Source organism: Ilyonectria robusta (genome assembly GCF_021365365.1).
Source record: "Ilyonectria robusta strain PMI_751 chromosome Unknown BGZ61scaffold_42, whole genome shotgun sequence".
NCBI classification, from domain to species: Eukaryota; Fungi; Ascomycota; class Sordariomycetes; order Hypocreales; family Nectriaceae; genus Ilyonectria; species Ilyonectria robusta.
In genome coordinates this window covers 288,254-314,447 of record NW_025764476.1, presented here as the reverse complement: position 1 = coordinate 314,447, position 26,194 = coordinate 288,254, and the positions used below count along the sequence as shown (strand labels likewise).

The following is a 26,194-nucleotide window of genomic DNA, read 5'->3' as shown; positions in this document are numbered from 1 at the left end:
GTCTTTAGTTATAATAACAAGGGACTAAAAGGCCTCTTATCCAGCTAATTTAAATAACCGGGATCAATTAGAATAATTATCAATTTAAACAATATTGCAACGATTAAATTAACTATATTAGATCTATTATAAAGTTAAAGTTAGAAATAAAATAACATATATAATAAGCAAGTTAGATAAATAAGTAAGTCAGACAGCATACTATACAGCTAAAATAAGTAAACTTGAATTTATTTAAACTAGCTATAAAATTTATTAAGGTCTAAAAAAGGCATTTTTAAATAAATTAGAGAAAAAATTATAAAATAGTATTGAGTGAGGGAGTGAGCAGAGGACACTAAGAACACACAACCACCCAAAGGCAGAGCTGTAATAACCGTAATAGTATTGTGTCGGAAAGGTCAGATAGGGTCAGGTTTGGGGTCCGGATAAATCGGACAGCCGGGCAAAATAGGTAGCCTTTTCAGCTGATACCGTTTGATCAAATAGACCTTCAATAGGTCCCCAAAGAATAGGTCAAAAGACTGTCAATTGAGAAAAATGATGAGATGCTAGAAGGATGATGCTTGTGTTGTCTGGAAGGTCCTGTCCGAGACCTTCCCAATTTATAGCCCCAGTAGGTCTGGCTACCGGTCCTACCCGATACAGCATTTCCTGTTGAAGGAACCCACCAATCCTAGCCCTAGTGGCTGCAAGCATCCAATCAAATGACCTTTATCCCCAAAGACCGGAAAGCCCCGACTCAGTATTTATTTTCTAGATTCTTAAAAAACTATTTAACTAAAAGTTTAAAAAAAAATACAGTGTAAATAAGCTTTTTCTTAATAACTATTTTTAAAAACATATTTAAAATTCTAGAAAATCTTTTTAGATAGAAACTTATTTTATTAACCTAAGTTAAAGTTTTTAGTTATTTTAAGCTTAGCTTAAATTTTTAAGAATCTTTCTAAAATCGCACTTCAAGGTGTATTTTATACTGTCCGACTCACTTGTGCGTCCGACTTGCTTATCACATACGTTATAAATATAACTTATTATAATTAATTTATAATAAATTCTCTACTATTAAAAGCTGGCGGTGCTAATTGTTTAAAAAAGACCAGTATTAAGTTGGGCAAGGGGACAAGAGAAACACCACCACCCAAGGTGACGATGCCGTAAGGTAGGCGGGATGCGAGGCGGAGCGGGGTCAGACAAGACCAGCAGAACAAAACCGATAAAATGAGAGCCAGAAGTGCATCTAGGCAGCTGGCTAAAAAAGAAACCAGATATTCCAATTGATCAAACAATTCTCATCATAATAATATCAAAACGATTCCAGAAGCTCAAAAATGGATGAGCAAGAAAGTAGTTGGTATTCTATCTAAGTCTGGGCGGTCTCTGCCTTTTATCTCCAGCAGCCACAAGACCCCCTTTCAATAGCTAACCAAGATCAGCAGCTTGACTAACTGACCAATTAAAAGGTTCCGCCTCTGGCTTGTGAGGCCCTCAGCCCCGACACAGTATTAAATAGTAGTATATTACAATTAAAATATTAGAAGTTTAATACTCGCTCTTTATAAACACTGAGTGCCCGTTTCTATTTCGCCATCTATATGATCCTATCACATTTCTTGTCTAATGAGTATACAGTTGCCTCTGCAATCATCGTGCGGGCCGGTATGCATATAGGTATAACAGTATCACCACAGTCTGGGACGGCATCTGGCATGTTCGCCCACATTCCACTTCGCGTTTCGTCCCCGTTCAGTTTCCGCTCAGTGCGCAGGGTGCCATCGGCCTCGTTGACGACACTTTTTTCTAGGAATCTCACAATCCCCGTGTACAGTGACGTCGGTGATACACTTTTCCACTCCACCTTGAACCCACAACCAACGAGGAGAAACTTTTCGGGTTCTAACTCGATGACAATGCCGTAGCCAGGGCCAGGCTTTCCCAACACAAACGCACGGCTGATTGTCAGGTCGTAGTTGGTAAATCGCTTCACTATTGGAGGAGTTGGATCTGTCCCCGAGGACTCTATTTCGTCGAAAAAGAACCCAAGAATGGTGTCGGGCTTTGCTTGCGCTTTCAAAATAATCCGAGATACGGACCGTAGAAGTCTGTAGTGTCTCGTGTAAGCGCAATGCTTCGCCTTCAATGTGTCAACACCAAACGGACTTGCGCCGAGGGCGTTGAATTTGCCCACTGCTTGCCAGACTCGACGAGCGCCATACTCGTCACGCCGTTGTTCTGGAATGAATAGCGCTTGTTGGCGATGTAAATAAATCTCACAAGTGGCTGAGTAGTCGGATGTGTAGATATCAGGTGAAAGAAAATCCAGTGTAGGGCAGAACTTCTGCCATACGTCCATCACATTGCTCACAGGCCCTCCCGATGGATATTCACCAGGTAGGCTCCCACCAGCGGCCACATTCCCACCGACGGCGGTTCCTGGCTTTGGCAACCACGTGTTGGTGAAAAGCGGGATATCGTACGCTTTTCGTCCTGCAGCTGCTACCTTCTCGACGAAGAGTGAGTAGTGGTAGGCCATGAAGAGCTCATCCGTATATACACTCTCTCCGAACATTTCATCCCACGATCCAAACTGGCTCTGTTTGGAAAACTTCTCAAATCTGGTCTTGAAAATCGCTGCATTGTTCTGGAGATCGGGCAGCAGGGACTCCCAGTCGTTGTAAATAAAGTTGGCGAGTTTGGCTGGGACGGATGCCTTGAACAATTCGGTTGCTTTGTTGCTACGATCGCGAGAGTCTCCAAGCAGCCCGACTTCATTCTGCACTTGAACCAGAATCACGGTTCTTGGGGCATCCGCTTCCTTTAAATGTGACATGAACGCAGCAAAGGCTTTCGCATCCGCTTCGGAACACGTATTTTCGAATATCGAGATAACGTTGGATGTCGTCTGATGATCGCCTTTACCAAGTAGCATCCTGGGGAACCGGGTGTCATCTTTCTTGACCCAAGACGGGGTATAGCAGGACATCCCTAGGACAGAGTTAGCAGGGACTCCCCAGGTCTAATATACGCGGACCAAAACTCATTGAATACCATTCTTAAACGCCCCAAACCATGTAATTATCAGTCGGACATTGTACTTCCTGGCACCGGCAAGAACAGCGTCGAACTCCTCAAAGTCGAACACACCTTCTTCGGTCTCGACATCCTCCCATGCCACGGCGCCTAAGACCGTGTTCACCCCCATGTCCACGATTTCTTGCCATACGGTCTCCATGTATCGAGCCGAGCTCATGGACGAGTTCTGTAGCTCAGCGCCAAGGATCAAGTACGGGCTTCCGTCCACGACGAGCTGCCATGATGAATCTAGCTTCCTCAGAAAGCTCGAATTCGGGGATGGTGGCGCCATCGCAGATTGATGCGGGGAGGGGAAGCTGTTGTGGCGTTGTACCGTAAGAGCCTGTTGGAAGGGGGCAGGCCGTCATCGCTAAATGTAGAAGACGCCCGAGGGTACCGGCCCATCTCTTATACCTTTAGCGTGGGCACTCGGGGCGTTTATTAGATGTACACGCAAGTCTTCTTTACGCACCAGCAATGCGCGAAAAGCATAGTAATCCCCATCGGCTTCCACACAATACCATTGGGTGCTCTCTCGGTCATGATCAGAGCCGGTTCTACACAGACGCAGCAGTACAGTCCCGAACACTGAGAGCCTCGTATCAGACGGATCGATCTCCGCAATAGGGACCCGGTAGGTCGGGTTTGATCCTCACTGATTCGTCCTTTGCTGGGGGGTGACCCGCTCAGTGACCCCCTATCCCCGGCTATTAGCCTAATCTCAGAATGCTCTATGCTAACCCCAAGCTAGTTGCCGAGGGTTACCCTTAGCCCTTCCTGGGATGCAATGCACCATAACTGGTCACTGGGTCTTGTTCTCCGGAACTAGCCAATCTCTACTAGTTTATCCCGCTGTTGTCGTCAGATGTGCGGGTTTCGGAGTATAAAGCCCCGCCATCCTTCGAGGATCCTCCCCTAGCAAAGCCAGGTTGCTTACTACCTACAACCGGTCTCTCCGACACTGCTTGGACCAGATCAGACCCTGTGAGTCTCTGCGTCTGGTGGTGGCTAGCTGCAGTACCGTATGCAGCTAGTTCAACAAGCTAGCTAGGCTGCTTTCGCTGCTGCTCCTGCTGATCCCGAATGCCATGAAGGTTGCAACGGCCTGTACGCAGTGTCGTGCTAGCAAACGCAAGTGCTGGCTGCCAAAGCACACCAGAGGCTTGGTGCCCTGCGCGCAATGTAAGCGAAGCAAGATAGACTGTTCTCTAGGGCCCCAGCCAAGCCCAAACAAGCCGCAGCAACCGACAGAGACGCCCTCTACTCCTCCGCTCATCCCGCCTCTGCGCTCACCGGCCCTCTCGGATCATCTAACGAGACGGCTGGTGGAGAACTACATCTGGTGTATCCATGACCGCCCGCACAGCATCTTCCACCTGCCGACGCTCCGCTCTGCTGTCAGAGCGAAGAGACTGCCGCCCGCCATCCTTCAGGCTCTGCTCAGCTTCGGCTCGCTCTTCCATCCCGACCCTGACGTGTCATCGCTGGCCCCGGGCTTCTTCGAAGACGCTAAGAGGCATCTGCACCTCGATCTCGAAAACGTCTGCGTAGAAAACGTCCAGGCATGCATCTTGATCGCCAATCTTTCGGCCGCCCTGCTCCGGGCGTCGTCAGAAGCATTGTACTTCGGTATTGCCATCCGAATGGCCGAAATTCTGCACCTCGACGTTCTTGATAGCACAGATACAGTCGCCGTCCAAGAGCTGAAGCGGCGCGTATGGTGGACATTGTTTATGTGTGACCACTGGTGCTCGGCTGGCAACGGCATCCCTCGAAAGATGGATAGCTTCAATAGGACCGTCGAGTTGCCCATGGACGAGTATATCTTTCACAGACTCGACGCGGGCGAAACGACAGTATACACGCGCTACGAGCCCGGGCTTTGGGCCCATATGATTACCCTAGTCGAGAATTTTGGGCCGATCCAAGATCTGAACTGGAAGGTGGCCCATCACGATATTGAAGATGCCGCTGCAGAAGATGCCGTTCTCTCCCTCATGGAAATGTTGGCTGCCTGGGAAGACAATCTTCCGGCGTACGTGAGATACAACGAGACGAACCTTGATAACTACCGCGCTAAGGGACTAGGCGGTGTTTTTATGGCACTTCACATGGGCTTCAATCACTACGCCACCCTCCTTTACTACCAGTATCTCGATGTCAATCGCGTGGCCACGACAAGAGAGAAGGAATTCGCCGAGCGCTGCAAGCAATACGCCACTGCACAGAGCATCTTGTTAAGTACAGCCAGAGAACGGGGAGATTGCCCCCTCATGTACCCCGGAGTCGGCCACTCCGCTGTCATATCGTCATCCGTCTTGTTGCATACAGTCATGTTTGGGAAGGAAGATGAAACCATTGCCGCCAAAGCCCATCTGGTATCGAACTTCCAGGCTTTAAAGGAGCTGAGACAGTACTGGCCTTCCTTAGAGCTGATAGTCAGAAGGCTCACGGTTTTTCAAGCAGCCTGCTTACGAGACGCGGATTGCCATATGTACAGATTCGACAAGTGGATGGTAAGGTTTCTGTTGGAATACCACCAGCTAATAGACGACAAGCTTCCAGAGTATATCAATCTGGGTTTACCTGTCGATACCGATGATAAAGTTGACTGGGATCCGGAGAACCTACTGCAGGTATATTTTGGGAATAGTGTAGCCCCAAGTTGCTTGAACTGAGAAATATATATACATATACTTGCTGTATAACCAAGGGCTTGTAGCCTGGGCCATCCGCGGCGAGCATGCCATGTGATACCATCGCCTGCTTCAATTTGAAGGTAATCGTATCGGTAGAGAACTACACTGACCACTTTGCTTATTCCAGAATGCAACATCGCATTTGGGGGTCCCAGACTGTAGATAGAACTGATTTCTAGATATGAAATTGAGTGCCTCTATATATCCGTTCGCCCAAGCAGGCCGGCGTCAATTGTGATCGACTGTAGCCGAATACGCAAACGAAATGAAACCCGGCGACTATAAAGTTAGTTACCAACAGCACCTTCATGCTTATATGAGTATTGCTACTTGCACTAGAATGGGTAATAGTACGTGAATAACAATACGTGGATGACCAGCTGGTTGTTTCCTGCGCAGTATGCTTCTTTGTCTTATTCAGGAGTTCGGGGAGAGTTTTGGTGAATGGAACGGGTTTCTGTGCAGCGAGTAGTCATCTGCATCTATCAGCACAGTGATTGTAGATAAAGGAGGATGGGCTTCTGAACAAATCCCAAAAGCTCAGCTTCCGGGCTGTTAACGATAGGGATAATTTCTAGCTAAATATTGGTTTCGCCAGCGTTTCCACCAATACTACTAATTAGAGTGCTAAGATGAGACACCCCCTTGGATAAAGGAGGGGAACATACTATGTTAACGGGAAGATTGTAGCCAATTTGTCCCGAGAATCACATCCCCAGGTGCTCATTGGGTCATTTGGCCAACGTTTCGCAGTATGTCGAGTGCAGGCAGCTCAGTGTTGCCCGATAGTCTGCAAGGAAACCTTACCCTTCATCTGGCGCATTGGTGATAAAATTGTTGTTGCAATTGGGGCTCCATACCAGACCATTGTTGGCAGAGAGTAAAGAGATTTCCCTGCAGCGTATCCATGCATATTTTCAAATGTAGTGGGAAGTTCGGGAGTCCAGTACAAGGAGGTCGAGATCTCAAAGCTCCCTTCCCATAACATTACCTTTGTCAGCCTCCTGGGCTGGCTCTGGTTAGATTTCGGGAAATAAGTTACCAATCTCGTTCAAAAGATATTTTACGACATTAATGAACATATAAAATCCTTAGCGACCTTGGCACCAACAGAAGAGAAGTGATCCACAGCGAAAGAGCCGTTCTGGATAAAGTCCTGAGGGTATGGTCCAGCCACGCAAGCTCTGTCGCCAGTAAGAACACGATATGAGGCGTATAAAGGACACTTCGCCGCTCTACCAGCAGCCAGAAACGACACAGTGACGGTGCTGTCACGCTAAACCATGCCAGTAATATCTTGTATGCCGTCTGCTGCAAAGGGTGTAATCATGACTCGTGATGTTGTAGCTGTAGAAAGACTGAGAAATAGTTGTATTGTGTCCAGTCTCAGTAGCTATCGTGGCAGTCGTTGCAGCCGCCAATGTTCCTTTGGCTTCGCCGTAACCAGGAATCTGGCTTTGGAAAGTGCCACGGGGGGGGCCAACGACAGTGTGGACGAGGATGTAATCCAAGAACTTCTGGACTGATGAAGCCATTCTGACGCAGCCACATGCTTGCCTCCGCGCGTGTATGACAGAAACCTTCCTTGCATGACTCACACCCGCGTGTTTTTTGGGCATTCTCCGCTTTCCCAGGGTTCCCCCCGCCTTTATCATCCTGTATATTGACAAGGAATAGCAGCTTGTATTAGCCAACAAGGGAACGGTTTGCCGACAGTTTCTGGCGATGTCACAGTCCCGCACCCTAGGATCAATCGGTCTACAGTACTGTCTGGGCTCGGGAATCGGCCAATCATCCCATCTCAACCCCGCATCAAGTGGCGGTGTTCAGATCCACTGGCAGCAGATTCACTTTTTATTAACGGGAGTTGTGCGGAGTAGGTGACCCCAGCATAACCCGCAGATCCTGGGCAGGAGGAGCGGAGTGCTCTCTCATCCGGTGCTAGGACACCGATATTCACGCTAAAGACCCCCGATTCGATCTAAAAGCTTCTGCAGAATGGCCGTCAGGTGGGTGAAGAGAGTAGTGACTTGGCGAACTCCAGTTGGAGCGACTCTGACAAATAGCTACACCAGAGATCTCATGACGTGTCGCTTGACACCCCAATTTCTCGAATCTAAAAGATTAATTAGTTGACGTCATCATACCACACGAAACGGTTTACTTGTATGTGTTCTTCGCCCCTGGAGACACCTTGTTTATCCAACTCGACCCAGGGGCCCATCGCCTTGAATGATTCGGCGGAAAGGGTGAGTTCCCCAATCGTCAAGCTAGTAGATTCATTTCCTTCTTTTCGAGGAGTGGCTCGATTGTTTTATTTTACTTACATTTCGAATCAATTCAGACCATTCCCTAAAGGCCGATATCTTTTTACAACCAAATACTCCACGAGACCTCACGCGTATCATATACCTTCATTTGCTCACCGACGAGATTGTATTTTCGAGTATTAATAGCCACATAGTCGAAGGAGAGATCCGGGTCCGCATGTACTGGTCCGAACTGTAGCACATGTTCGATGAGGCCATTAGTCTGGTGGCATGGGTATATCCTACAGATTACCTCGCCATTCTACAGAGGAACGTTGTCCTTGTGCATGAATTCTGTCTTTCGGAGAAAATTAGACTCAATTTTGGATATTTATTAATGGTTCTCCATACGGTAAGCCCGTGGTCGAGTATTCATGGATGCAGTAGGTAGATCCAGTTAGGAAGCTTAGATGGACCAGATACAAAAGGCTTGAAAAACTTCTGCTCCAGGATGAAGTTACTGTCATCAAGAAAGAGGGTTTGCTTCCCGTTGATTCCCTGGATTGTCTTTTCTGGACGAACGTAAAAGGCCGGGAGGTGATAGTGCATGGAGCCACATCGCTCGTTGATAGGATTCTAACCTTCTATCGAGGCATCGTCCTTACATTTCTTCGCAATCTCATACCACAACCATACCGCCCGGCCTTGGTGATCTTTATAGTTCCAAAGGGAAGGTAGCTTTTGTTGACGCATTGTCCGAATGCCAACCCACATGTTGTCCACCCGGGACAGTATGCATATCAAGAACTGTATAGAAAGACATTGTACAGCAAATAAGAATTCATGACTTAACTCTCAAAGATAAAACGTAAGGCACTCTTGATCCATTGCTGAACTCCTAAACTACGAATCGAGCGCTCAAAATCCGTCTCTTTGTTCGATTTCTAGAAGAACATCTTTTTGAATTGAACAGAAGAGTTCGACCCAATGAGAATGGCAGTTGAACAGCAAGTTCGACCTTCACAAAGTAACGACAATTGCCTCCGAAGCAAATACGGTGAGTTTTGCCTTGCCACCTTTGAGTGGTACTTCTTCTATCACCTCCTTTCCGCTAAGATGGCAACCAAGGTCAGAGAAGGATCTCCCTCCATATGTCGGTGCATCTCCAAAATCTTGACGGGACATCGCACTAGTCGCGGTGAGTCGCTTGGCTGATACTGACTTTGCGGCCAGCCCAGTGAGAGTAAACTCTTTAGATGAACGGGTTCCGTTACCATCGAAGTAGTCGGTGTTAATGAGAACCACCTTTGATAGTCTCTTGGATTTTGAATAAACCTCATAACCGGCATAGTTGGTGGTCCCATCGTCCAAGGCAGCGATGTATGACTGGCCAGCCAAAACTTCGGCCGCAACATATCCACCATAGTATGGAGAGCGAACGCCAGCCTTGTCCCACCAAATGTAGTACGAAGTACCATAGGACTGGAAGTGGAAGTTTAGTCGCACAATCTTGCTGCTTGCGGCGCGAAGCACGTAGTCGAGGATGTAGAGGCTGGACCCAAACGTTGGAGATATTATGGGGGATCCGCCTCCGGAAACTGTGAAAAATAAGCAGCTGGACGTTCAAGGATCGGAGTTGGTACGGTGATTGCTTACCTGTGTTTGTTTCACCAAAGATGTACGCCATACCATGCTCATCTGTTGAAACCCTATCGATCGCAAATTCTGCCACATTCGCCGAAATATTTGCGTGGCTCATCAGTTCCGTCAAGTTGGGCGCTCCAGAAATGGACAGGGGGTATACCGATTGCGGGTAAAAGTGATGCGAGAAAGACTTAATGTACTTGAAAGCTTCTGGCGTTTCTTGGGATAGGAGGTAGGTTGCATTAGTGTACCATATGGGAGCGACGTAGCCTCCAATCTGGATAATATGTGGTTCTTGCAGAGCTTCTCCAATCGCTAACTGCCACTGCACTGCAGACATAGCTTCTTTAGCTGGCGTCCAGGCATTGACGCCTCCAGCATTGACGACAATCAGCTGGGGAGCAGACTCGGAGCTGCCATAATGGGCGCCGGTGGCGGCATAGACTGGTTTGGAATGTTACTGGAATGAAAGATCAATGTGGTTCTTCGGCATTCTTACTGTCCTGTTAAGATTAGTTGAGTAGAGGATAATAGAGGATGCCCTTTCAGACGTACTGGTTCGTTGCCTATTTCTGTCGCAATCAAGTTGGGCAAGAGTTTTTTCATGTATTTGGCCGCGATAATGGTGTTGGTTATATTATCCGCTCCTCGATTGAGACCTTGATGGCCCAGCCAGATTAGACAGAGAGACGCAATAGTTACAAACTCAACAGTTTCTTACCAAAGATAATCGGACCTGGGTATTTGGCCAGAACTTCCGTGAAGTAGCGAGGTCCATAATATAACGCATCAGCTAGCCCTGTGATATTCGCGTCCATTCTCGTGACGGGAAGATTAGGGTCGAACACGGCAGTGTCGCTACGACGAATCAGCAGGTCATTATTTTGGAGGGTTGCATTTGACATACTCCATCCCACCGGCAAGACGGACGACTGGCCATTGTCCAGTCAGACTCTTCAGAGTGGCATGACAGGCGCGCGTATTGCTAACGTTGAACCACCATTCATCAAATCCAAAGTCGTACCTCAATATAGAGTTAGCATTTTTTTCCAGGATAACAGGCCAACGCCCTCAGAACTCAGCTAATCAACTAACGTACGAGAAGCCGACTGGGGAGGGATCGATAGGAGCTGCCTGAGGAACTGGGCTGCTTGCCACACAGAAAGATATGGCCTGGGCTGAGCACAGCCCAGCAAGGGGAAGAAAGGCCAAGAAAGTTAGCATGTCGACCAAATGTACAAAAGATAGGGCCTAGTGTGAATATCTTCAACGACGGCCTCTGGTTAACCACAGGAGCATAGCTTCGACGTCTGTGTTATATATTTCGATAGTACCAGTGTAATCAAAAGGCTGGTACACTACCAGAGCGAGAGAGCCCTAATTCCAGGAAGAATAGAGCTCCTGTGTCGTGTTCCTTGCGGGGAAATCTGGGTATATTGGTGGATAACCCGATGATGATGCGGGTTACAGTTCAGACTTTCCTGTATTGGGCGATGTAACCCCCACCTGGGAAATGATAGTGCCGTGCAAGATGTGCACCCTATGGATGGGAAGGGGATCGATGCGGAGAAGGGAGAGAAATCCGGAGATGAAGGACAGAAATCCGAGGGCAAAAGGGGGCAATCCGGGTATGAGAGGAACGATGGAATGACTCGATTTACTGGAGGCATCGGGTCGTCCGGTCTTCCGGTTCCCGCTAGTCCGCTAGGTCGCTGCTCCGCGCGGGGGTGATCGGGTTATGATGCGGGAATAGACAACGCCGATTGGTTGGTTGTTGAACACGCGGGGATGTAGACCCCGGAACTCTCTTCCCCAGGCAGCATGATGATCGTAAACCCCAGATCCCCCACACGCCCCGCCGCTTCATACTGAGTTTTGCTCGGGAGCAGAAGGATCTTGTGTCTCCCAAAAAGGCGGGCCCAGGCACACAGACAGCATATATACAAACCGGCCCTCGGCCGTGCTAAGCCCTCCCATGATACCTATCAGCCTCGTTACCTTGCACTGCACACTACATCCCATCATTCGCCCGTCACACACGCAAGACCTTTTGCTCAGGCGTCACTATGGTGTCCAAACAGCTTTCATGGGCGTGGTTTGTATCCTCCTCCCCGTGAAGTGCCGAGAGGGTGCAAGCTGACGGCCATGCAGGTATATTGCGCTGGTTGCAGCAGGGTGCGAGACGCTCGTCGGTTTTGACGGATCCGTCTTCAATGCCATCCAGGCCAACTCGTACTGGTTGGCCTGGTTCAATACCCCGGTTCGTGGAAAAGTATCTTGTCACACAGCAATAGCGTGCTAACGACATGGCAGAAAGGCAACTTGCTCGGGTTGGTCAACACGTCCACCGCCATCAGTTCCATCATTATTGGGTGGTTTCTCGCTAGTCCGGTGGTGAGTAAAGCTCCTCCGTGTCGCATCCTCCTCGATCTTCGTCATGCTAAATCGTGTGGGCATAGACCGACTATTTGGGCCGCAGATGGGGTATCGGGATCGGTTGTTTCTGTGCTGTTCTGGGGGCCGTTGTTCAAGGTGTCTCCCCGAAGCATAACCTTGCCTGCTTCATCGCCGGCCGAGTCATCCTCGGAGTAGGAACCGGATTTACCGCAAGTCAGTGTTGCCCTGACCCTTGTCCAACTAACCCTCGTTGGCTGACTGAGCACAGGCGCTGGCCCGGTCTACATGGGAGAAGTTACGCCCGCGAGGATTCGTGGGACCGTGAGTAAGTGCGCGCCAGGTGGCGAAAGTAATGCGAACAACCTCTGATAACCTCGTAGTGTCGTTTTGGCAAATGAACTATTCCGTCGGAGCTTTCATCGGTTTCTGGGCCAATTATGCCTGCGGCAAAAACGAAGAGAAGCTTGGGAACTGGAGTTGGAGAATCGTGGTTATCCTACAACTCGTCATCCCAGTCTTCATCTGCCTCAACCTCCCCTTCATGCCAGAGAGTCCTCGATGGTGTATTCAGAAAGGTAACCAATTCGAACGCGCCGAAAATATTCTTCGAACCATCCGAGAGACCGAGGAAGAGGTGCAGGCAGAGATGCTTAGCATCCGCGAGGCCATCGAGTTCGAAAAAGAAGTCATTGCCGAGAATTCATACTTGACATTGTGGAAGGACAAGTCGGTCAGAAAGCGCCTCATCATCGTTGGGCTGCTCAATGTTGGCCAGCAGCTCACTGGACAGTCAACCCTTGCCCAGTACTCGTCAACCATCTACAAGAAGGTCTGGACTTCGGCTAGCACGATCAACCTCATCAATGCTATCAACGCAACGTTTTCTATCATCTTCACGCTCAACGCGACCTGGATGGCTGATCGATTTGGTCGAAGATTCTTGCTTATCGCTGGAGCAATTGGCATGTCGGCTGCCATGATGATTGTGCCCATCGTCGGCTTGGAAACACCAAATACCCCAGAAGGTGGAAAGTCGGAACCAGTCGGTATCGCCATTGTCGCCATGCTTTTTGTCTTTATCTTCTTCTACAAACCGTCGTGGGGAGCAGCAGTCTGGATTGTCTCTGCAGAGGTATTTTCCATGAACGTGCGAATGCAGGCCGTGGGCATGTGTGTCCAAATGCAAAATATCGCTGGGAGCATTTTTAACCAGTTCTTCCCCACGTTCTATGCTAACTGCGGCTTGTAAGTTTTCTCCCGGCCTTGTTGTTATTTGAGCTCATCAGCTAACTAGAGAAGGAAATCCTTCTTCTTCTTCATGTCTTGCAATATCACGCTGGCCCTTTATGCTTGGTGGTTTCTACCGGAGACGAAGAAGGTTTCGCTGGAGGAGATGGATGTTCTTTTCGGCGGAGCTAATCACACGGAGAAAGGAAGTGAATTGCTTGACGTTCAAGTCAAGTCTACTGAAGTTATACACCAGGAGACCAAAAATTCAGATTTGGTCTGACCAGTTACTATTTTGGCAACAACTATAAGGAGAAAGAAAGTTTATTCTGAAAATCAGTGGAGAAAAATGCTATCGGGTGGGCCACGGTCTTGGGCCAATCCGAGCAAGCCCTGAGACAGTATCCTTGCTGGTATCATCTTGACGACGACAGGGGAGGCAACCCAATCGGGGGTTGTGCAAAGAGCCTTGAGGAGCGAAAGTTTGAGGTTAGAACGAGAGATCGTGGGTGTTCGGGTAGTTTGGAAGATCAATTGAGGGGTTGTTGTTACTTGAAAGTTTCATGGTGGGTTCGGAGTTGAGTGGCAGTTTCTACGCCTTGTGTCGCAGGGTAGGCATGATCTTCATGACCTCAGGAAACAACCATATTAGTAGTAATATAGCTGTGGTGCTTTAAGTAAATCTGCGGGATGGAGTACCTGAGTCGTCCTGAGTAGCGCCCAAGTCACTAAGCAACCCCTGAGCAGTGTGAGCTAGGCTTTTCCTGCACTTATCCCGCCCAATAGCGATATGGGCCGCAGAGAGACCTTAAAGGCATCATTTTAGGGGAGAATTCTTCCATTCGTGATTGAAATAATCTCTTGGTTTTTCTCCTATTCCTGTGTTATGAACCTTAGCCCCTCGAAGTCCCTCCAGGGTTTGTCATGGCTTGCGAAATTAGAGCTTAGGTATTTCAATTTGCCATTAGTGCTGCCATTGTTGTTGTTGTTATTGTTGTCCTTATGATTATCTTGTGTTGTTGTAGTTGCAGGCTTGGGATGGGTTGAGAGGGTTTTGAATCAGAGGGAGGAGGATGGTCTTATCTTTATATAAGCGTTATATGAGTGGCTTGGCGAGTAGTCTTATGCACACCTTGTAGAATTGCTGATAAATGCAAGCTTCCTAGTGGATGCTTAAATATTGACTACTAGGGATAAATAATTAATAAATCATAGGGATCTCATAAAATGCATGTTATTTATCGTCATATCAACATTTTCAATAGGTAAGTTGTCTGTTATGTGGTGTAACGCAAGCTTGGAAATCGATCGAGCGATCGACTTGATTGTCGATCGCCACGTACATCGAAGGTGTCCCGGGTAGGTTGCGTAGGGTAGTTTATACGCGACGATTCTGTCGCCCGACGCGTTTGCCAAAACACCCCGGCAAGCCATCAGGGGGCCGCAGGCAGCCATATACGACGCGCGGCAACAGGATACGACTCAACAAAAATAAGCTTGTCTCTCTATCTCTTGCTATTTATAAGTCAGCTAGTATATAGTTTAATAGGCTCTGTATATTTTATATCTAGGGATTAACTCGGATCTTAGTCTATTTAAGTAGATTTTATATAGATTTAATCTTATTAGCTATACAGCCTTTAATTTAACTTTCTTAATATTATTTATAGATAATTTCTATTATTATAGACTTATTTAATAAGAATATAGAGGTTTCCTCTTCTATACTGCTACCTTCTAAGCTATTAATAAATTTAGCTTTAAGAATATATATATTTATAATAGTCAGGTCTAACTTAAGAGTATAGAGTAGGTCCGAGATATGTAGTATATAATCGAGTAGATCAGGATGTTATAGTAAGCAATATAGGTTACAGTCTGGTAATAGTAAAATAGTAGATTTAATATAACTAAGTATATTAATAGCTAAGGAGCTTAGAGCTCTTATTTAAGAGACCTAAGATTCTATTTATATATATCTAATTAGTAAGTTAATTAAAGGTCTGGATATTATAATTAGTAGTAATCTAATTTAAATTAGTAGTAATCTAATTTAAATTAGTAGTAATTTATTTTAAATTAATATACTTAATAAGCAAGTTAATTAAATAAGCAAGTTAATTAAAAATCCTAACCCTTACTTTTTAAATTACTATAAAACCACAATAAGACCTTAAATTAATTAAAACTAATTACTATATTCTTCTCCAGAGGTCTTAATAACAGCCTAATAGATTCTTATATTATAACCAGTCTTTCTATAAGTTCTATAGTGCTTTTTTCTCAGTATTGCTAACCTCGTCCGACTACTACTTCTTGATAATTTAGCTGCTACCTATATATTAATATCCCTCTAGTCTATTGAGTCGGGGCTTTCCGGTCTTTGGGGATAAAGGTCATCTGATCAGATGCTTGCAGCCACTAGGGCTAGGATTGGTGGGTTCCTTCAACAGGAAGTGCTGCATCGGGTAGGACCGGTAGCCAGACCTACTGGGGCCATAAATTGGGAAGGTCTCGGACAGGGCCTTCTGGACACAACACAAGCATCATCCTTTAAGCATCTCATCATTTTTCAATTGACAGTCTTTTGACCTATCCTTTGGTGACCTATTGAAGGTCCATTTGATCAAACGGTATCAGCTGAAAAAGCTATCTACTTTGCCCGGCTGTCCGATTTATCCGGACCCCAAACCTGACCCTATCCGACCTTTCCGACACAACACTATCGCGGTCATCACTACTCTGCCTCTGGGTGGGTTGTGTGTGTTCTTAGTGTCCTCTGCTCACTCCCTCACTCAATACAGTATATAGTTTTATAAATAGTACCTTATATAGAATACTTTTAAACAGCTTTAAAATAGACTACAGAATAGTAAAAGCACCCTCCCTGGAAAATAGTTACAAGTCGACAGAAGCAATTACCAGAGCAGTCTCAGTTACTCCAATATAGAGATAGATAGCTAGAAGATACTTGCTATAATATCAAAGAGTATAGATATCTTAGAATCCATCGTATCCCGATTATTAGTACAGTTACTAGAGCCCGGGTATGAGGATAAGCAGATCGAAATAGCAGCGCGGGAACCTAATCCTTATAGGATGCTACCGTATCCGTTCAAGACAATACTAAAGTTAGACGAGGGAATAATTGTAGTAGAGATTAAAAACTCGAGTAAGGAAGGGCCTTGGTCTATATTCTTAGCTGAGGTTTACTGCTCAGGTTGCGGCAGCCCCATAAGATAAATTTTCCAGCATCAGATTAATAGTATAATAGTAAAGATAAGGGTGCAGCTCCTGGTACACCAGGGGCTGTATATGCGGCATGGGCAACGATATTAAGTAGCGAAAGCCTTAGGTAATAGTATATTTTATCGAGTCTTTTCTTTATTATAGCACGGGAGAGAATAAAAAGATGGCAGATTCTTACTTATCTAAAGATTAACTGGCTAGCGCTTGTTGAGTCATATAAGCTACCTCTGCTACGCTTATTAATAGCCTCTGCAATATTAAAGACAACTTTGCAAGAATAAAATACTTCTCACAGTCAGTTGCCATTACTGGTACAGCAAAAATATCAAGAGATAGCTGGCTGAGCACGGGGAAAGAGCCCTGGTAAGCTATCTACCAGTTGACAGAATCATCAGCTTCCTATAGCTCCAACCGCAAATAACACTCCAGCTTGCTGCCTGTAACCGTTACCCTGGCCGTCCTACTCTTCACCCACTGCTTAAACCCGCTATCCTCGTGGGCTTTTGGTGTTATTAGTGACGCTGTTGTAGCCTTCGCGATTGCTATTCGTTGATCGTCCGCGCCTTGTGGCCGAGAGTCGTGGTACCAACGGTCGAGATACCTAGATAGTCCCATCTTGGCGTCTAGGTTATCCCAATGCGCTCATTGGACATTCCAGAAGGGCTACACAGGTGGTGGTGCCACCCCCGCGCGACCCCTGTGGTAAGGACCTTGATGGTTGACTCTATGGTATCCTATACACCCCATGAAGTTCATGCAGATCGGTCTGCATGAACTTCGCTCTATTTCCAGCGATGGAGAGGCGACTCGAAAAGAGAAGAAGAGATGATTCCAAAGACTTACCGTCAATCCAACGCTTGACCTAATACAGACGGTTCAATCTAATGTCAGCCTCACAATGATCTTCGATCTAGTGAATGCGAAGGCCAAGTTTTGATTGCTAATTAACCCCAACCTGAGACAGCTTTGGTCCAGGGATGTGGCTTAACGGATGAAGAGGCGAGATGTTGTACAATGCCGTGAAAACCTGGTATCCCAGCCATAAGCCAACAAGTGCCATCACATTGTGCATCGTGAGGCTGGGCACAAGTACGCTGAGGGGCGTGGATGCGACCGTAGTCGTCGACATCTTTGCAATTGTCGATTGAAAAGATGAAGAAGTCGATCTGAGAGATCTGGAAAAGTACGAGGTCGGTTTTACCAGACAGTCCAAGCGCATGAAGCAGAGCGCTCCACATCCAGTACACTGAGCCTACACCGGATGAGGCCACAGCACCGAGGATTGTAACGTCGAGGACAAGGATGAAGGATCGGCAATACACGTAAGACCCAGCGCGTCAAGAATTTCATTGTGGTCCTGTTTGTGTTGCTGGGGATATTGCAAAGAGAGAAATCCATGATCATTCACTTCAATTTTCCCTTATTTCAAAATGGGAGTGCAACACGATTCAGCGATTAGAGTGGATGGGCGCATCAAATGGTCGTGAATCGTGAGCGTGGTGTTTTCCATGCGAGTTTCATTTCCAGCCCTGGTCGGTGCCCAATTTATCGAGATGGATACCGGGTCCATCTTGGCCAGAAGGAAGTCGTTGATTACATGACATCCACTTTATTCGCAGTAATTAGTGCTTAGAGGGCATGCTGAGGCCCGCCAAATTTTGCAAACAAACCGGTCTATTCCAGGTTGGCATATTAATCCGTCACCGGATGGCGAAGCGGAGTATTGTTAACGTCATCAAGCCCTAGAGGCAGATTTGAATTCCCGTCCCTCGGAGTATTAAATCATGAACCTAGTACTACATACCACCAGCGTTGTAGGGTGTTGGTCTCCGCTGCTTTCAATCTTTATGGGAATGATGGCTGGAAGTTGTCCCTAGAGGGACGGTGTTGTGCGACCACTCCTTCTCCTACACGTTTGCCCGCTCTCGTGGGCAATTCCGACTGGCTTTGGATTGGTCTATCTGTGATTATGATCGAAATTGAGAAATTGAGGATGGTTGAACAGTGGACAATAATATTACTTGGAGTTCCCGGATTGCTTGCCGAAATCATAAGATAGAAGATACCGAGATCAAAAGGATGACGCATGTTGCTGGCATCTACAATTTCTCAAAGCCCAAGTGTACTAGTTGGAAAGATCGGACATTTCTTGAGTTAAACCAACTATATTTTTAAACAAATATGGCTACAGAGAACCATTAAAGACGTACAAATTCTCGATTTCATCTTCTCCTTCACGTAACACAGATAACGACCCTCTTCCCCCAGGCACTATGGCACAATAATCTCTCAACACTCCGTCTACACTACACAGTCAGGGATACCAGGGGAGATGGGATCATCAAAAGTGGTATCCAGAGGAATCTCCTTGCCCCCTTTGGCCTTGTTAAGCGCATCTGCGATCCGGCTGTCCTTGAAGTCGATAGCAGCAGAGCCCCAGTCATTGTTCAGCATGGTATCGCGGAGCTCGTTAGACGGAAAGCCCAGGTAGCTGACGAGGTCGCCGTAGAACCAAACACCCTTGTGGTTCTCGATACCGTCGTCGGGCGTGTCGCCAAAGCGGAATGAGTGCGTCTGCGCACCAGCTCGGTGGTAGACAACCTTGGGGTGTGTGTCTGCGTCCAAGAGCACATCCTCAATGGGTCGTACCTCGTAGTCTCCATGAGCAGAGACCGCGACGTACTTGGCAACATCGTTCTGGACCCAGACCACAACGTGCTCCCAGTCATTTCTGTGGCCGGCGCCCACGCCGCAGACGTGCTCCAGGTTGACGTCTTTCTCAAAGTAGTAGCCGTAGATGTGCGCACACCATCCATTATTGCATCGGGCACGCACGTAGACGTTGTTATTGTCAAGATCGCTCTCATCTCTGCAACCGGATGGTCCAGTGGTGTAGCAGTTGTTCATGCCAGGATTGAGGACTCCGTCAATGCCAATTGCGGGCGTGTTGTAGCAGCCATCGGTGTCAAAGTCCATTGCTATATCTGTGGTCAGCAACGGTCCGGTTCAAAGTGTGCATGTCATGACATCACCAGCCCACTATGGGTGGTTTGATAATCAGAATCAGGTGTCACTTACCAGGCTGCCACTTTCTATCGCCGGTGGTAGAACAACCAGGGAGCTTTGGGGGAGGGTCACGCTCGACGATGGACCGATACCTGGCGGCTGGGCCGGCCAGAGCTGCGGGAAGGACTACTGCGGCAGCAATAGCCAAGCTCTTAATGGTACTGAAAACTGACATTGTAGTGAGATAGACTGGAAAGATAGTTGTAAGACTTGATGTTGAAGGCGAATTGTGAAGTGATGAGTGTTTGGATACCCATCAAGTTCGACACAGGAACGAGATCTCTTATAGTTTTCCACTCCTCGACATCTACTCCATCATTACGGAGTACCGGATTTTGTAACTTAATTTTAAGGTTATATGATATTCAGGGGTTTTAGTGAGACGTCCGAGGTATTCAGCGTTCGCCATTGGTCGCCTGATTGAGGAGCAACACGGCAGTGCCTCCAGCACAGAAGTTCTCATCCCACAGGAATGGATCGGCCTCAGCTGAAAAAACAGGTTTCATCTTGACCAGCCATTTACGCCGCGAGGCCCAAATATCCCCCACAATGGTTTTATTTAAAGATACAGGGCTGCGAGGTAGCGCCAAAGCTGTGGGATGAAACAAGTGGCTGCCGTTTACACTCTTTCAGCGCCAATCCGATCTGGCGATCTGAAGGATGCGCTAAGGGAGGATGGGGCTGGTGCTTACGCCCAGGCTGGACCCCACGATGCAATACAGCCTCAAGTAGGTACTAGAGTTCCACTGCTGTCCGTCACATTTCGGTGCGTTGTTACTTGTATTGACTATTCTGGGAAATACTCTATCAAGAACGTGGCTCCGTTTCGGGGTCCGGGTAACCAGAAATACAGACTATTTGCGAACATCAGGATCAAACAGATTGACGACAGCAAGGCGTAATGTATCCGCCCCCGCGCTTCATTCCTGGTGACATTCAGACCGTGAGGCACTGGTTGAGCATGAATCAGCCTGCGCATGGGGTAAGATCAGCCGCCCTCTCCCCCAGGCGGCGTTTTGTAAGCGACGAAAGTCCATTTCTGGTGATTAAACACTTGATTCTTCCGGATCCTGTGCGTATGACCAACATTGATGCTCTTGTACGGAACCAGGACTTCATTTAAATGATTTAAGTGTCATGGTAGCCAAGAGAAACTCAGTAAAATTTACATTACTCACAGACTATTGCTTCATTCCATACAATTCACTTCAGCGCCGCTTTGACGGCCTGGTCGAGGTTCTCCTTTTGCAGTCCGAGCCGCTCCAGTTTCTCCACCTCCGCCGCGTCGACCTTGTGGTTGAAGTCCCCGCCGTGGCCCTCCAAGAAGTGTGTGACAAAAAACTTGACAAAATGTGCGAAACCATCGCCCTGACCGATATTTTTCTCATATTCGTTAGCCACTTCATTCACATCCCGCGACACAATCTCCCAATCCGCGTCGGCCGTGCCTGTTACGCGCTGAACAGCATCTAGGATATCCCGTTGCGTAAGGTGGAACGACGGCGCGTACACAGCTTTGTTCTTGTACTTGGCCAGATCAGCCTCAGGTAGGCTCAGCACCGCAGCAACAGCCTGACCAGTATGTGCGATGGTCGCCGAATTGACCTTGGCGTTAGCACCTTTCCAGATCGTTGCCTTGCGAGCCTTTGCGTCGATGCCCCATAAGCCCGCAGCGAAACCGCCATCGAGCCACGGGCCGACGGCCACAGAGACCCAACTGCTAACGCCGAGCTTTTCAATCAAATCACGAATGCTCTTCTTTGCAACGAGAAGCTGATTCTCCTCCACAAGCTGGCCGGCAAAGGGGTCGGGGCCGAACTCAGAAGGGAAGACGTAGGGGACGCCAACCTTGGCGGCCGCGCGGATCGCAGGCTCCTGAAGCGGGACGAGTTGAGGCAGAGGCGGCATTAATATGAGGGCATCCTGGCCTTTGAGCACGTCGGCGAGGAACGCTTCATCTTCGAGGCTGCCCTTCTTAACAATGACCTCGGCAGGAAATGTGCTGGTAGCCCCGGGTCGCTGAATAGCGGTGATAGTATGGACGCCCAGTTTGAGGAGGGCTTCGATAGTCGGCTTCCCGAGCTGGCCGCTGCCGCCGGTAATGGCGATCTTCCGTCCTTGGATTGCTGGAGCCATTGCGTATTGATTGTAAAATTGCGATGGATTCACCCGAAATAATGAGGCGTTTGGGCTGATTTACAGTTAGGACTTGAGGTTACTTATAACACGGAGATGGACAAACGCAGTGTATTAATCCTAGCTGATGGGTGATGGTATTATGACGTCTGGAAACCTTGCTAGCCAAGGCGGGTATTTCCGGCTTTGCCGTCATTGCCGTCCGTATTTCCTCGCACGCTCTTGAGTTTGTAAGCACATGAGCGAAGTAGTGAATAGGAAGAGGCCATCTCAATGCGGGGTCAATAGCATCGAAACGTCCCGGGATGGCGTTAGCATTTAAGCTCACGACACTTGGTGAGATGAAAACTTAAACTAAACACTCGGCGAATCTACCGAGCCGGGATGTCCGGAGGTGACATCGCATACGCCATACGTAATCTTAGCTGTCAAGATTTTTAGAGGTCCCGGGATTGTGTCACTGATGCTTTGTATAGAGGAGCAATCGATCATAAGAATGGGATTTTCCCACTAATGTCCTAGATCAGTATCAACACTTCACTCACCTGGAAGCAAAGCTTTTCTCAAAGTCCGATTAAACAATTTAACATACCATGGCGAAAACTCTCCCGCCAGGAGTTTACGCTCCTCTACCAGCATTCTTTAATGATAAGGATGAGTTGGGCAAGCACGCTCCTGTTTTTGAATCGGGAATGTTTACTAACATTCATCTAGACCTGAAAGCATACGTCAAGCACGCTTTATGTAACATGACACTATTCTTTTTGCCAACATGTATGGGAAAATAAGGATATCTTTTGCTAACCTGACAAGGACAGATGTCGCTACACCAGGAGTTATTCCCGTTGTCTCCGCTACAATGGGAGAGGCCGCACATTTGGTTTGTACAAATTCCTACAGCTTAGGCGCATTAAAGCTTTCTAACAATAACTATAGGATCGCCAAGAGCGCATACAACTGATCCGGGCTCTCCGGTCCGCGCTTGATGAAAATGAGCTCCGCCAGACGCCAATTGTAGCCGGGGTAGGTGCGACAAGCACTCGAGAGACCATTAGTCTCGCGAAAGATGCGGCGACTGCTGGTGCCGATTTTGTACTCGTTATAGCGCCAAGCTACTTTGCGAGTGCATTAAAGGCAAACCCGACTGCGATTAAGACATTCTTCATTGATGTGGCCTCTGAATCGCCAGTGCCAGTGTATGCATGCCTCAGAACTTGTCGAGCATTACATGCAGGACAGAATGGACTCTTCGCTAACAAGGATGCTTGATAAATTAGGGTTATCTACAACTTTCCGCCAGTTGCAGGGGGTATCGATCTGACGAGTAACGACATTGTGGATATTGCAAGGGCTGCACCAAATATCCGAGGTGTTATGCTATCGTAAGTAGTCACTATTGCTTTCGGAACTTATCCAAGGTTGCTAAGAATGTCTTATAGCTGTGGTAATGTTGGAAAAGTCTCAAGGATTACAAGCCTTGTAGACGAATCTTTCAGGACAATCGCCGGGTTCATCGACTTCTTACTTCCGTCTATTTCGGTTGGGTCCGCCGGTGCTATTAGCCCATTACCGAACCTTGTACCAGTAAGTAATATTGGCAGTAGATTTTATTGGGTGTTATTGGAAATTACTTACCAAGTGTAGGATTTTGCTATGGAGTTGTGGCGCAGTACCGAAAACCTGGATGGTCCTGCAGATTGGGCGAAAGCCAGGCGACTCCAAGAAACAGCCTCTTTGGCCGAAGCGGAACTATTGGGTGGAGGCGTGAGTAATATCATTCTAATAACAGGCGTACACAGCATACTAACTTTTAATTCAAGGTGGCTGGGCTAAAGTACTTGCTTAGCCAGCAGTTCGGATACCCTGCGGCACCCAGACTCCCACTGCAGCCTTTGAGCGAGGATGCAGCGGCCCGTTTATCTAATAGCAAGTACTTGAAGGGTTTAATGGAAGAAAGATAGAGACAGTGTTCTCTCAACAGTGATAGGAATAGTGACAGCTCGATAGTGTAACTCGGCCACTTAGGCAATGAAGAAAATTTGACTTGATGTCGAAAAAAGAAATTTTGTCTCATCACTAGCTGGATGTCGATCTCACTACACCTCGCCAAGTCGTGCCCATTGAACCCTGACAGTTGATATGTGTAACTATTATCTCCAGTCTTCTTATGTCTTTTAGTTGCTGGAGCCATCTTCTATTCCGGGTTCCACCGTCTCTCGACCCGTCTCAATATTTCTCGTCCAGGAGCTCAGCATCGCCCCCAATTGTGCAAGTGGATAGCCAGGTCGTCCTGGGCAGTCTATAATTAAGCAGATCTCATTGTGCCGCGGCACGGATTTTTACAGGTCTAGTATCAAGAGGTTAGGGTGCCCTAGTACACATATACCCAGAGGGGGGGCTTGAAACTCAACAGTAAAAAAAAAAACCAATAGTATCAACAATAACAGGTCTACTATAAACCAGGTGAATATCTGTTTACTTTATTAAGGGTATGTTACGGGTCAAAAAGGGGAAAATACCGGACTACGGCTGAGGGGCACACGCAAACATAGCATGATGTGGTTGCCTATAAAATGTCCAGATATAACAGCAACGCGGGGATCAGCGGGCCGTCGGTATTGACTCCCGGCGTGAGGATCAAGTAAGAAGCTCTTGAAACAGGCCCGCCTCCCGCTCAACCCTTAAGCAGCACGCATTGTATAGACCATCTTAGTGCTCAGCTACAAACCGGTACTGACGCATTAACCCTGCCAATTACCCAAAATATCATCAATCACTGGATTCAAGTTTGCCGTAATGACCCGGGTCGGTAGGCTCACAAGGACTCTCCGGGGCCGTCGAGGTCTCGAACGCTTTAGAAGAGCCAGCCTTCCGGATGACGGTGCCGTGTATCCTGTAATTTATTAAAATTTTCTTGTTTAATCTATTTATCCATGATTTCTCTTGAAAGGTTATTTGAAAGTAGGTTTTTAATTTCAGGCAACGGGATTCATCTCTGCCAACGCTAGGCGTGGCTACCCTGCATTCACCTGCATATGTATAATTTTCTGCAACCATAATACTTGTGATCAAGCTTAACAAGCTGAGTTTGTTTGCGTAAGAAGAGTCAGCTTCCATGGCAAAGAATTGTAGTCGCCGCTTGCACTCGGGTCCATGCCTTGGTACATCATGCGCAACTTACAGGGGCTGATGGTCAAGGTCTGGTCGGTATTTGTGCGTACAATCTCTCCGTGGCTTATGCTCTTGGTCCATGTAGATCCACTGAACTTGACATTGTTGGCTCGGGCGAATGGGTTGGCTTCTGTGTTAGCATGGGCAGTCCAGGAGCCCGAAAGACTCTTGGATGTCCAAGAGCGGAAGTACCGTTGGCCATCAGAGCCGATGGCCTCGACGAGAAGGAGGTAGCCTCCTCCCTCAAGGGTGTAGACACAAGAAGCCTCAAATAGACTGTACTTGTTCGAATCCGACATGGCAATTACCGTATTAGAGAAGCCGTTGGGGAAGTTGGCGAGGGTAGTCTGGGCGCGGTACAAGTGGCCGTTGTCATCAGACGAGAAAAGGTGACAGTTTGAGGCATCACAAATAACCCACATATCCACCCAGACGCCGCTGCCGATATTTGAAGATATAATCGCGGGAGTGCCGGAGAAGAAGTTCTTAGGAGCAGTCCAGCCGGATGGGTTGGAAATGTCTGTGTTGGTTGAGTATGCAGCGTTTCCGTTCTGGTAGACCAAGTACCACAGGTTATGAGGTTTGAAGAAGAAGACCTGAGGAGCGGCGCGGTAACCGTAACCAATAGGGGTCTGGTCAAGGTAGTGGAACTGAGCTGAACCGGCCTTGCTGAAGTCTGTGAAGCTCAGGTAGACCATGTTGTAGCCGGATTCCTGCGCCGTGCTGGCGAAGACGTGGTACGTCCCTCCGACCTGAACGATGCTGGCGTCTTTGATGCCGGCAATTTTGCGGCCGTCATTTTTGGGGCCGACAAGAGCTTGGGTTGAGCTCCATTGGAAACTGCTTGGAAGAGCGACTGCTTTTTTCACTAAAGAAGAGTCTAGCTGTCCATTGAGCGGAGGAACAATGCCCGCCGCAACGCTGCTAACGGCTAAGGCAAATTGCAGTAGCAGGGAAAACATGTTGAGAAAACAGGTGGTTGACGAGTATGAGGCGACTATATTTTGAGAACAAACTAATCCTAGTTTCTGCGCACTGGGACCGCGGGAGATATCGACTCTTTTAATGTTTCGACCATCCACTATTGTCGAGACGGAGCCGCATGATCCGAGTCAATTTGGAACGTTATTATACGAGATTCTAATATATATGAAAAGGGATCAGATGACTCCATTAAGCTAATTCCAGGCGAATCCGGTGGCGGTTTGAGATGAACCGATACAGCCTGAAGCGCGGATGTGGATGAAACAGTCGCCAAAAGATCAATGTTCCACCAATGCCAAG

The 26,194-nt window shown here is 47.6% G+C and overlaps 9 protein-coding genes across 9 annotated transcripts; 3 read left to right on the top strand and 6 right to left on the bottom strand.

The window, feature by feature from the left end:
• Positions 1-1,591: 1,591 nt before the first annotated feature.
• BGZ61DRAFT_486062 (glycoside hydrolase superfamily) lies at positions 1,592-3,364 on the bottom strand (the record flags this gene model as incomplete). Its single annotated transcript, XM_046249800.1, has 2 exons — positions 1,592-2,985; positions 3,049-3,364. 2 exons carry the CDS (start codon positions 3,362-3,364, stop codon positions 1,592-1,594), a joined length of 1,710 nt encoding a protein of 569 aa, XP_046095584.1.
• A 796-nt stretch (positions 3,365-4,160) lies between these two features.
• On the top strand, positions 4,161-6,243 carry BGZ61DRAFT_499916 (uncharacterized protein; the record flags this gene model as incomplete). The annotated part of the gene is made up of 3 exons (XM_046251466.1): positions 4,161-4,254; positions 4,285-5,638; positions 6,171-6,243. The coding sequence occupies 3 exons, from the start codon at positions 4,161-4,163 to the stop codon at positions 6,241-6,243; spliced, it is 1,521 nt and encodes a 506-aa protein (XP_046095583.1).
• Positions 6,244-6,669: 426 nt separating this feature from the next.
• Positions 6,670-7,035, bottom strand: BGZ61DRAFT_306569 (uncharacterized protein; the record flags this gene model as incomplete). Its single annotated transcript, XM_046238743.1, has 2 exons — positions 6,670-6,784; positions 6,842-7,035. Coding segments are annotated over 2 exons (309 nt in total), but the record flags the coding sequence as incomplete, so codon positions are not given.
• Positions 7,036-9,040: 2,005 nt separating this feature from the next.
• BGZ61DRAFT_567277 (glycoside hydrolase family 79 protein) lies at positions 9,041-10,888 on the bottom strand (the record flags this gene model as incomplete). The annotated part of the gene is made up of 7 exons (XM_046255963.1): positions 9,041-9,618; positions 9,677-10,108; positions 10,164-10,167; positions 10,220-10,323; positions 10,386-10,522; positions 10,572-10,688; positions 10,764-10,888. 7 exons carry the CDS (start codon positions 10,886-10,888, stop codon positions 9,041-9,043), a joined length of 1,497 nt encoding a protein of 498 aa, XP_046095581.1.
• An 842-nt stretch (positions 10,889-11,730) lies between these two features.
• On the top strand, positions 11,731-13,571 carry BGZ61DRAFT_540385 (sugar transporter; the record flags this gene model as incomplete). Its single annotated transcript, XM_046254899.1, has 7 exons — positions 11,731-11,759; positions 11,816-11,924; positions 11,978-12,058; positions 12,124-12,274; positions 12,330-12,386; positions 12,442-13,306; positions 13,361-13,571. The coding sequence occupies 7 exons, from the start codon at positions 11,731-11,733 to the stop codon at positions 13,569-13,571; spliced, it is 1,503 nt and encodes a 500-aa protein (XP_046095580.1).
• Positions 13,572-18,874: 5,303 nt separating this feature from the next.
• Positions 18,875-19,685, bottom strand: BGZ61DRAFT_318148 (necrosis inducing protein; the record flags this gene model as incomplete). Its single annotated transcript, XM_046238898.1, has 2 exons — positions 18,875-19,515; positions 19,616-19,685. Coding segments are annotated over 2 exons (711 nt in total), but the record flags the coding sequence as incomplete, so codon positions are not given.
• Positions 19,686-20,806: 1,121 nt separating this feature from the next.
• BGZ61DRAFT_540383 (putative oxidoreductase CipA-like protein) lies at positions 20,807-21,739 on the bottom strand (the record flags this gene model as incomplete). Its single annotated transcript, XM_046254898.1, has 1 exon — positions 20,807-21,739. The coding sequence occupies one exon, from the start codon at positions 21,737-21,739 to the stop codon at positions 20,807-20,809; it is 933 nt and encodes a 310-aa protein (XP_046095578.1).
• A 593-nt stretch (positions 21,740-22,332) lies between these two features.
• Positions 22,333-23,764, top strand: BGZ61DRAFT_567265 (uncharacterized protein; the record flags this gene model as incomplete). The annotated part of the gene is made up of 7 exons (XM_046255962.1): positions 22,333-22,402; positions 22,558-22,619; positions 22,676-22,935; positions 23,017-23,121; positions 23,179-23,323; positions 23,384-23,503; positions 23,560-23,764. 7 exons carry the CDS (start codon positions 22,333-22,335, stop codon positions 23,698-23,700), a joined length of 903 nt encoding a protein of 300 aa, XP_046095577.1. The 3' UTR covers positions 23,701-23,764.
• A 1,049-nt stretch (positions 23,765-24,813) lies between these two features.
• On the bottom strand, positions 24,814-25,872 carry BGZ61DRAFT_567260 (putative alpha-L-arabinofuranosidase; the record flags this gene model as incomplete). Its single annotated transcript, XM_046255961.1, has 2 exons — positions 24,814-25,794; positions 25,840-25,872. The coding sequence occupies 2 exons, from the start codon at positions 25,870-25,872 to the stop codon at positions 24,814-24,816; spliced, it is 1,014 nt and encodes a 337-aa protein (XP_046095576.1).
• Positions 25,873-26,194: the final 322 nt, after the last annotated feature.